The following is a 13871-nucleotide window of genomic DNA, read 5'->3' as shown; positions in this document are numbered from 1 at the left end:
TTTCCAGGACAGCAGTGATGCTCAGGATAAATTTCTTGATATTTTTAGCTCCAAAAAAACCTGCTAAGTCTCTTTTAACTAAAGTTTTTTTTTTCCCTTTTTTTATTTTCCTCATTACTTTTTCTCCCCAAGTCTTTCTTCTCCATTATTCTATTTAACAGCTTGCACTTGTTTTATAGCTCAGCTGGCAAGGCCTCTCCCAATTAAAAATATATCCTGCCCAGTGGTCGATAGCTGTGCCTTTGTGGGAACATCCTGGAGCATTAATTAAAAAAAAATTAATTAAAATTTTAAAGAAATACCTTCTTGGCATGGAGTTCTGTCTCCTTCAGAGAGAACAAAGCTTTCCTATGGAGGGGGAGCTGTTCCCTGAGACATCCTGATTTATATGTAAAAATAACCTTGCTCCCTACCTCCTTCTTTAATTTATTTACCATAAGGCTGGGGTTTTTCTGGTCTCTTAAATTGTATTATTGAGTTTTAGGGGTGTAAAGAAAAATGTTTTTTTTACACCTCAACATTTATTTGGGATTATGTAGATGAGCTCCAAGTCTCCCTGGGGATAATGTCCTTGCAAAATTTATAAAATCATGCGGTGATGCTTCTTTTTGTGGAAAATATTACCACTAGGAGCAAGCTGACCTGCAAGAACTGCACCATTTTCACATCTGGGTTATTTTTTTCCCCACAGAGCTGATTTCTGGCATATTCAGGAATGTGAATTATTAGTGAAGGTGTTGCAGGTTCTGATCAGTGAAATCTGTGTCAATATTCAGCTGTGGCTCAGAGCTGAATTTCCTCTGCCAGCTCAGCAGGGTCAGAACCACTGGCTCCAATGCAAAAGGAGATTTTTTTTTTTTTTTTTCCATGGTTTGTTTCCTTCAAATGCACATTTCTGAGCAGGAGCAGCAGGGGCAGGGAAGATAATTTCTGTGTCTCACATTGGACAATGATGGATTTCAGCAGCAGCACGGCTCAGAACAGCCCTGGAGCTCCCAGAAGAAATCCCTGACTTTATCCAACATCCCAGAGGGTCCCACCCTGCCCAGGGGATGCTTGGGGTCAGGTCACTGAGGGGATTTCAGCTCCCACAGGGGCTTTTCAAGAATTCACAGGCTGAAATACAAATCCCTGTCCCAGGGGCAGAGCTCTCCAATTCTCCCCTGATTTCTTCAAACCAGCAGAGTAAAGAGCAGAGATTAGCAGTGGAAAAAATGGAACTTCCAGAAGTGGGCAATTATACCCCAGGGCAGAGGCTGAACTTTGCTTTCCAGTTTTCCTCTTTTTTAAAATTTCTTTTGCCTTTCCTACCTGAACTGCAGGCACCAGGCAGAGTGCTCCTGCTAATCCATATAAATGAGCAGTAAAATTAAAAGTTTGGTCACTTTCTGTGCAGAAAAGCTGTGATACCACTCAGGAATGCTGGTTTCTGGTTTGAATTAATGCCTTTCAAATCCAAAGCAGTTTTAGGAGAAGGGGGAAATGCTGTCAGATAAAGAGAATAAAAGTGGGGTTGGTGAAAGGGCCCTTGTTGGTGCTCACTGCACAAAGCCTGGAAGAGTTCTTAGAAAATCCTCCTGTGCTAAATGGCTCAGAAAAAACACAAAAGTTTTAAACTGCTCATTGTAAAGGAGAACATGTGGAAAACTCCAGAGCCAGGGGCTGCTCTGGTGAGGCTCCAGGAGCTCCTGGACAGATCCTGCCCTGCTCCCTGCCAGGATTTGGGACCTGGACATTGCCAGGGTTTGGGACCTGGACATTCCCAGGGTTTGGGACCTGGACATTCCCAGAGTTTGGGACCTGGACATTGCCAGGGTTTGGGACCTGGACATTGCCAGAGTTTGGGACCTGGGACATTGCCAGGGTTTGGGACCTGGACATTGCCAGAGTTTGGGACCTGGATATCACAGAGTTTGGGACCTGGACATTGCCAGGATTTGGGACCTGGACATTCCCAGGATTTGGGACCTGGACATTCCCAGGATTTGGGGACCTGGACATTGCCAGGATTTGGGACCTGGACATTCCCAGGGTTTGGGGACCTGGACATTCCCAGAGTTTGGGACCTGGACATTCCCAGGATTTGGGACCTGGACATTGCCAGAGTTTGGGACCTGGACATTGCCAGGATTTGGGACCTGGACATTCCCAGGATTTGGGACCTGGACATTCCCAGGATTTGAGACCTGGACATTGCCAGGATTTGGGACCTGGACATTGCCAGGATTTGGGACCTGGACATTCCCAGGTCCAAGATTCCTGCACCAGTGCCTCCATCAGGCTGCCAAATCCTCAGCTGGTAACTTCCCTCCCCAAATTCAATGCAAATATTCATTTTTTTCACTATTTACAATGCACTGAAGGCTGAACCAGCTGCTTCACTCCCAGAGTAACAAGGAGAGCCTTTGAAAGCTCCAACGAACTCAGGTATGAACATTTGGTGAAAATAAGATTTTCTTTAGCTCTGACTGGAATCCTTCACTCACAGCACGCTGTGATGTGTCTGAGCAGCACAGAGGGGTTTTGGTGCACACTGAAATGATTGCAGGCTTTGCTAAATGAGCTTTAAGCCTCCCCACTCACTGCCTACTTACCCAGGGATGGATTTTGCCCACTGGGAATATTTTATACAACGGCAGTCAGCAGTAATTAAACAAAAGAAAGGCACAAAGCAGCTAAATATTGCTTTAAGCTCATTTGACAAATGAGACTTTTGAAACAAAAGGTTTCAGATGCAGATTTGAAGTCCCTGGGTGCAGTTTAGAAGTGCTGCAATGAGTTTAGAAACATAAATCACTGACACTTTTGGGTGAGGGTAAATAATAAATAAATATCTCTGCTAGGGTGATGTCATTTGCTCATAAGCACTGACCTAAAAAACCCCAAAGGTTTTTGTCCATGAAAATCAAGAGCTGATGAGCAGATTTATACCAAAATTCTTCTTGTAGCTCCTGGAAATTTTCCTGAAGAGGCTCTGCAGGACTTGGTCTGAAACAATTCAATTACAAACAGAAATTTGCTCGACTCAATTCCAACCCAGGAATTTTTCTGTTCAGGAAATAACTCCCAGACAAGATCCCAAGTTGCTGTCATTGATTCCTTGGACTCCTGCCACCCAAAACAATCTCATTTCTCATTTTGCTGTCAGGAATTTTGCTTTTTAGGAAAACCAAACCCCATCCAAACCTTCAGAGGATGGAATTGCTGAACTTGCCCTGCAGCTCTCCAGTTCCTCTGCCCAAAATGCACAAAGCTTTGAGGTTTGGTGTGTAAATCCTTTTTCTGCATTTGTCTCTCCCTTTGTGCGGGCAGGAAAACTCCCCAAGGGCTGGAATTCATGGAGACAAAAACCCTGAAATACAATAATAAACCAAGAATTAAATTTTGCTTTATAACAAGTTTTAAATGCAAATACCTGCTTTAAAAGCAGTTAATGTGTGTGCTTGATGGTCGTTATCCACATAACCTCTGTTTTTACAGGAGGGTTAAACATGTGAGTATTTCCTGGAAATATTCTGAATAAACATAAATACAAGAACTATCCAGCCCTTTGTGGATGGTTTAGTGAAGATCAGTGATGACATTTGCTGGCCCATTGATGTTGCACACAAGTGACTCCTACAACAAGAACTTCCAGGGTCACACTTGGCTCTCACTTTTACACTGATGGAAACCCAGACTTAAAACCAGAAAAACTGGAATATTCCCAGCCATCCATCAACGAGTAAATGCTGGAAGGACTGGCAGCATCATGGGAATTTCAAACCCAAATTTCCCCCTGGTGCTCGTGCTGAGCTTTGGTGGAAGAGAAGGTCTGGCTGCTCCAGAAATGCTGAATAAAGAGCTCAAAGTCAGAGCTGTCAGCAGATCTGAGCTGTGGTACCTTCACACAGGCAGCCATCCTGCTGACTCATTTCCTTAATCACCTCTAAAATTCACAGGGAGGTTGAGAACTCTCTTTCCTGAGGAGGCCATCAAAACACAGATTTATCACAGCACAGTGTCAGGGAAGCTAAAGCAGCCCAACAAATATAACTAGGAAACTGTTTTTAATTTTTTTTTTTCTGTTCTGTTGCTGTAGGAAGTTTAAAAAATTCCTGAAGATGGGATGGATTGAGGAAAGGTACATTAAAATAAGCAAACTATGGAAAAAGTTCCTTAAAAAACAAGAGAAATTGGATTTTAGATTAAAATAAAGCAAGGAAAATCTAGGCTTGAGTCTGCATCAGCGTGAATGAAAGACCAAAACCGTCTATTCACTATAGTCATGTACAGCTGATTTTATTATACCCCTATTCCTATTATATTCCAGGATCTGTTTACATTTCAATGAAGTGAAATTGAAAACATTTACAATTTCTAAAACATTTTCAGGCTGTTTTTAAGAACCATCAGGCTCGTTAGCCAGGTGAATTTGTCTTGGCTTTGGCCAACGACGTGTTTGAGCAGCAGAGAGCTGTGGGCAGCTGTCCAGGAGGGGACACAGCCAGGAGGGGACACAGCCAGCTCAGGAATTGCAATTCCAGCTGAAGGGAAGCCAGGGAAAAGCCTGAGCACAAGCACAGGTGGGGATTGCCATCAGTGTTATCCATCCCACATCTCCTGTTTGGGGTGGGAGATCCTGGAGGGGCTGGGGGTGCTGGAACAATTCTGGAAGTCTGAGGCAGATTATTCCTCTCTTTTGTGAGGCAAATCACTAATTACACAAAGCAAGATGTTCTGTTTCCGAAGAGATTTGGGAGGAATCATGCAATATTGATACAGAAATCGTATTTAATGCAGGTTTACAAGGAGAGAGGTAAAGGGAAATGTAAATGCAAACATGGTGTTTTATCCTGATCCTCCCCCTGGCTCTTCCCTCTGTCAGAAAGCTGCCTCAGTGCTGGAAATCTCCTGTGAAACATCAAAATTCTTCCAACTGGAGGCAGTTTTAGGCTTCCACAGTGTGTGTCCAGAAAGGGAAAGAAGCTGTGAGCTTCATCTGAATTTCCATTGTTGTGTGCTGTTGCTATTTATTTTCCTCATTTTTGCTTCAAAGGAAGAAACACAAAATCCAAAACACAAAACACAAATTAGAGGGAGCTGGATCAATACTGAGAAATTCTTTGTCAGATAAAATAAGAGCAACCATTAACCTTGCTGCTTACAAATTAAACACAAACTCCACTTTTCAACCCACAGCATCCCCTGCAAACCTCCCTCATTTTGCTCAGCAATTAAAGCCCAGCTCAGCCACCCAACGAAGGATTGTCACAAATAACCTGGGAGCTCTCTTCCTTCTGTTTGGGTGGGGAAAAGGGAGGAGGTGTTTCCTGATGTGTGTCAGGGATTTTGGTGATAGGGACTCTCCAGGCTGCTTCCCAAGGTGTGGATTTGGGGATTATGGATATTATTTACAGCCCTGATGTCTCCTGGAGCAGCACGTGGAGAAAGTTGATGGCCACACCCAGCTCTGCACTGGTCCAGAATCCCCTGGCCAAATCCCAGCCCAGGGAGTTGAGGTTTCACCATGAGATTATTTCAAACAGGGCCAGGTGAAGCAGGAAAGATCTTGTCTAGAAACCAGCACCAAGCCACTCGTGTTTTTAATCATCTCAAAATTCACAGGAGAACTAAGGTAAGGACCTGCTCAGCGTCCCAATCCCTCCAAGACACACCATAAAAACAAATTAATAGACAGAGCAGGTAAATCCCACCATAAGCACATGGTATCACCATGAGGTTTGGTGTGACAGGGCAGGGCAGGTTTGGTGTGACAGGGCTGGGCAGGTTTGGTGTGACAGGGCAGGTTTGGTGTGACAGGGCTGGTTTGGTGTCACAGGTTTGGTGTGACAGAGCAGGGCAGGTTTGGTGTGACAGAATTGGGCAGGTTTGGTGTGACAGGACTGGGCAGGTTTGGTGTGACAGGGCTGGGCAGGTTTGGTGTGACAGGGCAGGTTTGGTGTGACAGGGCAGGTTTGGTGTGACAGGGCTGGGCAGGTTTGGTGTGACAGGGCAGGTTTGGTGTGACAGGGCTGGTTTGGTGTCACAGGTTTGGTGTGACAGGGCTGGGCAGGGGGGTTTGGGGGCAGAGACTCAGACAGAGCGAGCAGGGGAGGGTGCAGCTCCTGCCGCGCTGTCAGAGCAGCTCCGGCAGCGCCGGGGGAAGCTCGCAGCTCCCATCTCTCATCTCCCAGCTCCCATCTCGAGCATCCCGGATCTCCAGCTCCACCCGCGCTCATGGCAGCACCACAAGGGTTTATTGCTCCGGCACCTCTCGTTCCTCTCTCTCAGCAATAATTCACCTGCAGGATTTTTCCCCCCACCTCCCTTTCTCACGCTGTTTTTTGATGTGGAGCGCGGGGACAAAAGGGCGTTCTGGACAGCGCCGATTGCGCTGGGCGGATTTTTGCGGCGCTTTTTAAAGAACCGGCGAGAGAAAGAAAGAAAGAAAGAAAGAGGAAAAAAAAAAAAAAGAAGAAGAAGAATAAGAAGCCGGCACCAAAGCGGTGGCGGTGGGAGGAGGAGGCGAGCACAGAAGAGGAGCCGGGGGAGCGGAGCCGCGGCGAGCAGCGCGGAGCCCGGAGCGCGGTGCCCGGAGCCGGGCGCGGAGTGACCGCGGGTGCGGTGGCCGGAGCGGTGCCCAGTGGCCGGAGCGGTGCCCGGTGGCCGGAGCGGTGCCCAGCGGCCGGAGCGGTGCCCGGTGGCCGGAGCGGTGCCCGGTGGCCGGAGCGGTGCCCAGCGGCCGGAGCGGTGCCCGGTGGCCGGAGCGGTGCCCGGTGGCCGGAGCGGTGCCCGGTGGCCGGAGCAGTGCCCAGTGGCCGGAGCGGTGCCCAGTGTCCGGAGCGGTGCCCAGCGGCCGGAGCGGTGCCCAGTGGCCGGAGCGGTGCCCAGTGGCCGGAGCGGTGCCCAGTGGCCGGAGCGGGGCGCGGAGTGGCCGCGGGTGCGGACCATGGGCTGGCGGCTGTTGCTGCTGCTGGCCCTGGCGCTGGGCGGCCGCGTGGCCACCGCGCAGAACGACACCGAGCCCATCGTGCTGGAGGGCAAGTGCCTGGTGGTGTGCGACTCCAACCCGGCCCCCGACGCCAAGGGCTCGTCCTCCTCGCCGCTGGGCATCTCCGTGCGGGCGGCCAACTCCAAGGTGGCCTTCTCGGCCGTGCGGAGCACCAACCACGAGCCCTCCGAGATGAGCAACAAGACGCGCATCATCTACTTCGACCAGGTGAGGGAGCGGCATCCCGCGGTGCGCATCGCCCGCGCCCAACAGGTGCTCCGGTCCCTGCATCCCGTCCCTGCATCCCATCCCGGCATCCCATCCCTGCATCCCGTCCCTGCATCCCGTCCCTGCATCCCGTTCCTACATCCCGTTCCTGCATCCCATCCCTGCATCCCATCCCTGCATCCCGTTCCTGCATCCCATCCTGTATCTCGTCCCTGTATCCCATCCCTGCATCCCATCCCTGTATCCCATCCCTGCATCCCGTCCCTGCATCCCATCCCTGTATCTCGTCCCCGCTGGAATCTGGGAATCCCCCGGGGAGGAGGGACAGGACAGGACAGGACCGGACAGGACAGGACAGGACAGGACAGGACAGGACAGGACAGGACAGGACCGGACAGGACAGGACAGGACAGGACAGGACAGGACAGGACAGGACAGGACCGGACAGGACCGGACAGGACAGGACAGGACAGCACAGGACAGGACAGGACCGGACAGGACAGGACAGGACAGGACAGCACAGGACAGGACAGGACAGAGCCCGGGGGCTGCAGAGGGTCCCGGTTTGCCCCGGGGAGAGGCGGGGAGCGAGCCCGGGAGGTGCCGGGGTACCCGTGGGGTTGGGGACACGGGGATGGCTCTGTAGGGTTCGGGTGGTTTGTGCAGCTTCTGAGAGAGGAGGAGGAGAGAATTCCAAGGGAAAACCTTTTAACTTTCCCAGCACGGTCCAGCCCGCTCAGCTCAGCTCGGTATTAACCCGCAGATACCAACACACGTTTTAAACCCAGCTCCCGTCCTGGGGCGAGCCCGAAGTCCCCGAGACTGATGGTTCTTGTTCCTACACGCTGCTGTGCTGAGCAGTAAATTGCGGTGACAGCTGGAGCCAGATGTGCCACCCAGCTCGGTGCTGGCACTGTAAATCACCCTGAAACTCCACGGACAGCCCTTCTGAGGCACAAAGGAGCCTGGAAATACCAATTAAAAATAAAGCAGAATGAGGTGGGAAGAGAGCAAAATTCCATTTCAGAGGATATGTAGCACATGGGTGATGCACTCATCTGAGATGTTCCCCTCTGCCACTCCTCTCCCTTCAGTTAAATCCAAATTATTGTTAATGCTGATAAAAAGAGCTGAGGCTCCCAGGAAGGTTCTGCTGCTCAGTGCCCCAGCCCGGGCTGGGCTGGTTTGTGCTGTTCATGGGCTCCCTGCTCACACCTGCCTCTTTGGGAAGGCACTGTTGGCTTGGCCATTGCCACTCCCAGAATTGGTGCTTTCCTGGCATTTTGAACAAAAATGCTTTTTTTGAGGGTATGGTGTAGCAGCAAGGTAAGAAATAATTCCCATCTTGATTTACTCGCAGTAAAGTTGTCCTCTAAATACAATTAAATCCCCATTTTATGAGTTATTCCAAAGTAATTGAGAGAAAATTAATAAACCAGCTTTGATGCAGATTAAAATTTTTCCATGAGTGACTGCTTTCTAAAGTTAATAATGTGTATTTTTCCTTAGCACTCACTACCTGGACTAATCCCCATGCTTTATTTTCTCTTTGTAGATCCTTGTAAATGTGGGCAATTTTTTCACGTTGGAGTCTGTCTTCGTATCACCACGGAAAGGAATTTACAGTTTCAATTTTCATGTAATTAAAGTCTACCAGAGTCAAACAATCCAGGTATGTTGATGAGCATGGTTACAAAACCTTGATTAAAATTCTTTATTTAGGATAGAATATTGACTGAGCACAGCAGCATTTAATATGATTTTGAGAAAAAATAGCTTAGTTTACAGCAACCTGTGGTGTTGACTTCCTGGCAGTAGAGTCCATTAAAAAGGAACAGAAATAAGGCAGGATCCTCAGCAAACATAAATCACCACAACTTCACCTCCATGCCATGAATATCCAGGGGGACATAAAACATTCAAGAGAATGAATGATCCAAGAGGAAAAGAGAGCTCTGAATTTCACTTCAGTGCTGCTGAGGAGTTGTTTTTGCTACAGGTTAAGCTCACTGTGTGGAACACAGGATCTGAGCACCAGATTTGAGTATTTTTGGAATTATTTGTGCCCTGGCACCTGGTGCCAGTACCTGGTTGTGCCCTCAGTGTGCTGAGGACCAAGGTTGGTTTATCCCTGCAGCAATGTCTTCTAGGGAGCCTTTACAGCAATTTAAATTCTTACAGCAATTTAAATTACTTCTTTTTTCATCATATGATGTATAAAAGGTGAGTGATGTATTGGAGAAAAGGGCTAACTCTGCACTTCTGTAGTTTAATAGCAACAGAGCTGCCTAATTACACAGGGAAAAGCCTTGAAATTCCTGAACATCCCCTTGCAGAGCCAACAGCAAATTCCTGGAAGTAAATCCTGAATCTCCCTGCCAGGGCAGCTGCTGTGGCACCTCCTGGCTCTCCAGAGCTGCAGGAACATCTGGCTGCCCTCATCTCCACCCAGGAGTTGTTCCCTGGAGTTTCTGTGCTTTCCCTGCTCTCTCCTGCTCCTGGATGTGGTTTTGAGCCTGCCAGGCTGAGCTGGGATGGATTCCTGCAGGAGGAGTGGTCAGAGATGTCTCTGTGGCTGCTCTGGGGTGGCAGAGGGCTGGTGAAAACCACGGTCCCTTCCCTGCTGAAATTCCCCTTCAGCTCACAGTGGAAAATCCAAATTCCAATCAGGTCAATGACAAAGCCTTAAATGAAGCATTGACCTCACAAAAATCTCTATAATGAGCTTCTAATCTGTTTAATGAGCTCAGAATGTGTTCTTTTCACTCTCTTGCCTGCTGAAGGCTGAGTAGCTGTTACTTCAGTGGATTTAAAATCCCCATTGCCAAGAAAGCTCAAGTGCAGCTCAGACTCTGGCATTTCACAAACCAGGAGCTCAAGGCAGGGAATGTTCCAACCTGTGGCATGGCCTGAAATCTTTCATGGGTAAGAGATTCTGAAGTGATGGATGGGTTTGCTTGGCTCTGCTTTGGAAGAGTCAGAGTGAAACCATCCCATGCAAATCTGTGTTTTCTATTGTGGTTAAATTCCTGTCAGATGGTTCCAGGGGGAACAGAAAGAGTGAAAATCCAAGCCAAGCAATGAGTAAAGCCCTGATGCTCTTTTCCTGGCATCCTGGAAAGGAGAACCAGGAACCTTTGCAGAGATCAAGCTGGTTTGAGTCCCAGCCCCACTAAATCACCTGCAGGCTTTCCTCTGCCCCCACAACATCTGTTAGAGCCATTAAACATCATTAAAATGCTGTTAGTTCCCTGGAGACGCCTGATTCAGTGGATTTCCCAGACAGGTGAATCCCAGATAAATCCCAGCCCGTGCTGCCCTGACTTCTGCTGAGCACTGATTTATTCTGTGGTGACTCCCAATAAAATGAATGGGACCACAAGCAAGGCCAGCACAGTGGATGTGGGTGAGCATCCCATAATTCCCCCCCTGTGGCTGCTTTAGAGCTGCTTGGAAGGGGAAAAACAGCAAAGAGAAATGGGAGAAATGAAAAATGCCTGGATCTGCCCGTCCCCCCAAGCCCTGCCCATCTTTATTGAGATGCTACTCTCAGAGCAGAGGCTGAGCTTGCTTGCAGGAGTGTTTGATAGAAGAAATGGGGTCAGTTTATAAAGCTAAAAATCTGTTCCAAACTTCAGAACTGAGCTGCCATCAGAATTGAGAGGGACACACGTTTTGTTCCCAGTGCAGTGTAAGCTCCCAGCCCGCTGTGGTGCTTCTGACACCTTGTGTAACAGCTCTGGGTGCCCAAATTTCTTGAAAATATACATATTTTTTAAATTTTTTTTCCTCCTGTTGAGTAACTAACCCTTGAGATAGGCAAAGTGCTACCAGCTGAGGTGATGCCAACCGAGCTGCAGCTCCAGCTCATGAACATCCCCGTGCTTGTACCAAACAAATGTCATTAATTAGTTTAAAAAAACCCAACAAGCATTGAGGACTGGGCCCTTGCACCGTGGGTGATGCTCAGGGGTGGCTCTTGGTGCTTTGCAGTTCATTAGAGCTTCTCAGGGGCTCTCTTGCAGGTGAATTTGATGCTGAATGGGAAGCCAGTGATCTCTGCTTTCGCTGGGGACAAGGATGTCACCCGTGAAGCTGCCACCAACGGGGTGCTGCTCTACCTGGACAAGGAGGACAAGGTCTACCTGAAGCTGGAGAAGGGAAATCTGGTCGGTGGATGGCAGTACTCCACTTTCTCTGGCTTCCTGGTCTTCCCCCTGTAAAGTCAATTTTCCTGTGTGGACTCGTCCTTGCCTCTGTTTCATGAAGATCATTTTGTCATCATGGGAGTGATGGTTCTTTATTGCTTTCTCATGGGTGGTTTTGGATTCTCTCCATGGATTCTGGCCCCATCTGAACTACTGAGAAGTTCCACAGAATTTTGTCTGCTCAAATATGACACCTTTAGACTGAGACTAAAGCAGACAATAAATATCAATGCTTAAGGTTGCAGCCTAAAGCTACCTGGAAGATTTATTCCAATTTCATTTCCTGGATTTGGGGAAGAAGTGGATTTTCTTTAACTGTGCAAAGTCTGGCACCAAGTCTGTCATGCAGGAGAGTTTGAGTTCAGACTCCAAGCAAGAGTTTGTGTGTTGCTGCCAAAGAACTGTGTGTTGAAATATTGGTGGTGTTTGTGTCCTGGGACTGCACTGCCACGGTCTGTTCCCTTGTCCTAGAGAGAAATTCTCATTGCTAAGTGGAGGACTCGAGTTCTGCCCTGTGTCTTGTGTGTTGGATGGGTCACTCAGATATTTCAGCTCAGCCACAAATCAGTCTGAGGGGTTTGGTGGGTTTGGTTGGATGTGGAAGGGATTCCTCTGTGCCACGAGCTGATTCCTGAGGAAAAGCAGATTATGCATTAATTAAAGGTGTTTGTTCAGGCACAGCTTTACCAAACAGCTTTGTCCTGCAGGACACCTCACACTTCTTCAATTTTAATTCATTTGATAATTAAATTTATTCAGCTATTGAGGGATTCCTTCCTTAGACACAACCACTCTCAGCTGGAGATGAGATCCCCTTGTTTGTGTTTCTGTGTGTTTTCCACCCCTTCTGTTGTGTTAAAGGTCTTATCTGGTTTTGCCTTAACTCCACGGGTGTATAAAATTTTAGATCATTTGTTTAACAAATATGAAATCCAAATAACTGGTACCTAACTTGGTCCAAAGGCTTCCCAGCTTTTTGTACAGGTCATGTAAATGCATAAATTTATTTATTTATTTATTATATCATTGTTCCATAATAAAGATTAACATATGCTAGCTGAATTTTTGACTTTTGAAATTTGGGAGTCGCTTCATATTATTTTTTTATTGGAATGATTATTATATGCAAAATGGAAGCTTTTGGGATTCACAGAAAACATCCCAGCATGCAGAAAAACTGCCATGAGTTAATCTGGCAGAAACCTGGAGGTAATCAGAGGGATCTAGAAATGACCTATGCATTTTATTTAAAAATAAAATTTAGGCAGAAATCCTGGTCTCCCTGAAGTTGCTGTTAAGAATCACATTGATTCCACAGGATTTTGGATGAAACCTCTGCTTTAGCTTCTGCCATCAGCACCAGATTGAACATTCAATAAAGTGATTTTCACAGGACTGCTGCTGAAACCTTCACCCCTCGTGCCCGAAATACACTGAATTGATGGATTTTTGTGCCTTGAATGTCATGAAGGATGTGGTTCTAAATTCAACATTTCTGTGCACTTGAAAATGTTTGTGGGTGGAAGCACCTGCAGTGAGCTGGGAGCTTCCCCAAAATCCACTTTGGGCTGGGATTTGCTGCTTTTGGGATCTGTTTGCAATTCCTTCCCTTGCTGGCCAAGTGCAGGGTGTCCTGTTGAGAGTTCACTGATTGAAAATCCAACTCAGAAAAATACCAGGGAGCTGTGGCACAATTTGTGCCCAAATTCCTGCATTTTCCTCACCCACCACAGGATATTTTGGGCTGTTTTGGGAGGATTGCACTCCTGTAAATCAGATTACAGAGGATTTTTCACACACAATTTTATTCCTGTGCTGACCACTGCAGCTGGGGAAGAAGTGGAAGGAGCTGGCAAGAAGAAGGTGAATGATTCCCATTGCTGAAAATCTTAAAAAGTTCTGATGAGCAATCAAAATGTGTCACTGCTGTACCCCAGATGTGTGTATATAAATATATGTGTATCTAAACTGCCTGGAATTGCAGATCATAGCTTGCATGATGTTCTAAAGAGGTTCCTTGTCCGAAGAGTTTATTTCAGATGGGAGCATTGGTTATTTTGTACAAAATTGGTAAAATCTGCCATCTCCCCTTGCCCATGGATATATCTGTAATGTGAAAGAAATGTTGCTACTGAGACAGGTTAAAAATGGCATTAAAGGTGTCAGTATAATTTCAGAATGATCAGATGCATCCAACTTCTTTAATTTGTGAATTTATGATCTCCAAAGGCTCCTTGAGCACCCAGGAGCAATCCTGAGCTGTCTCAACATTGCTCTGATTGCCCCTCTGAAAACATTTCTGATTTTTTGGAGTCATTATTTAAACCTGAGCTGGAGAGGATGGGAAGTTATTCAGTGAAGGGAAACATTTTGATGGAAAAAACAGAATTACCAGTTAATTGTTTTGCTGGTTAAAGGAAAGGTTTAAGTGGAGTTGCTGTCATCACACACTCAGAGGTGGC

The 13871-nt window shown here is 47.3% G+C and overlaps 1 protein-coding gene across 1 annotated transcript; it reads left to right on the top strand.

The window, feature by feature from the left end:
* Positions 1 to 6785: 6785 nt before the first annotated feature.
* CBLN4 (cerebellin 4 precursor) lies at positions 6786 to 12471 on the top strand. The gene is made up of 3 exons (XM_033075302.2): positions 6786 to 7201; positions 8757 to 8873; positions 11227 to 12471. The coding sequence occupies exons 1-3, from the start codon at positions 6932 to 6934 to the stop codon at positions 11422 to 11424; spliced, it is 585 nt and encodes a 194-aa protein (XP_032931193.1). The 5' UTR covers positions 6786 to 6931; the 3' UTR covers positions 11425 to 12471.
* Positions 12472 to 13871: the final 1400 nt, after the last annotated feature.

The sequence above is a fragment of the Catharus ustulatus genome, chromosome 17 (genome assembly GCF_009819885.2).
Source record: "Catharus ustulatus isolate bCatUst1 chromosome 17, bCatUst1.pri.v2, whole genome shotgun sequence".
NCBI lineage: Eukaryota > Metazoa > Chordata > Aves > Passeriformes > Turdidae > Catharus > Catharus ustulatus.
The sequence above is the reverse complement of the archived record's forward strand: the minus strand, read 5'-3'. Positions and strand labels throughout refer to the sequence as shown.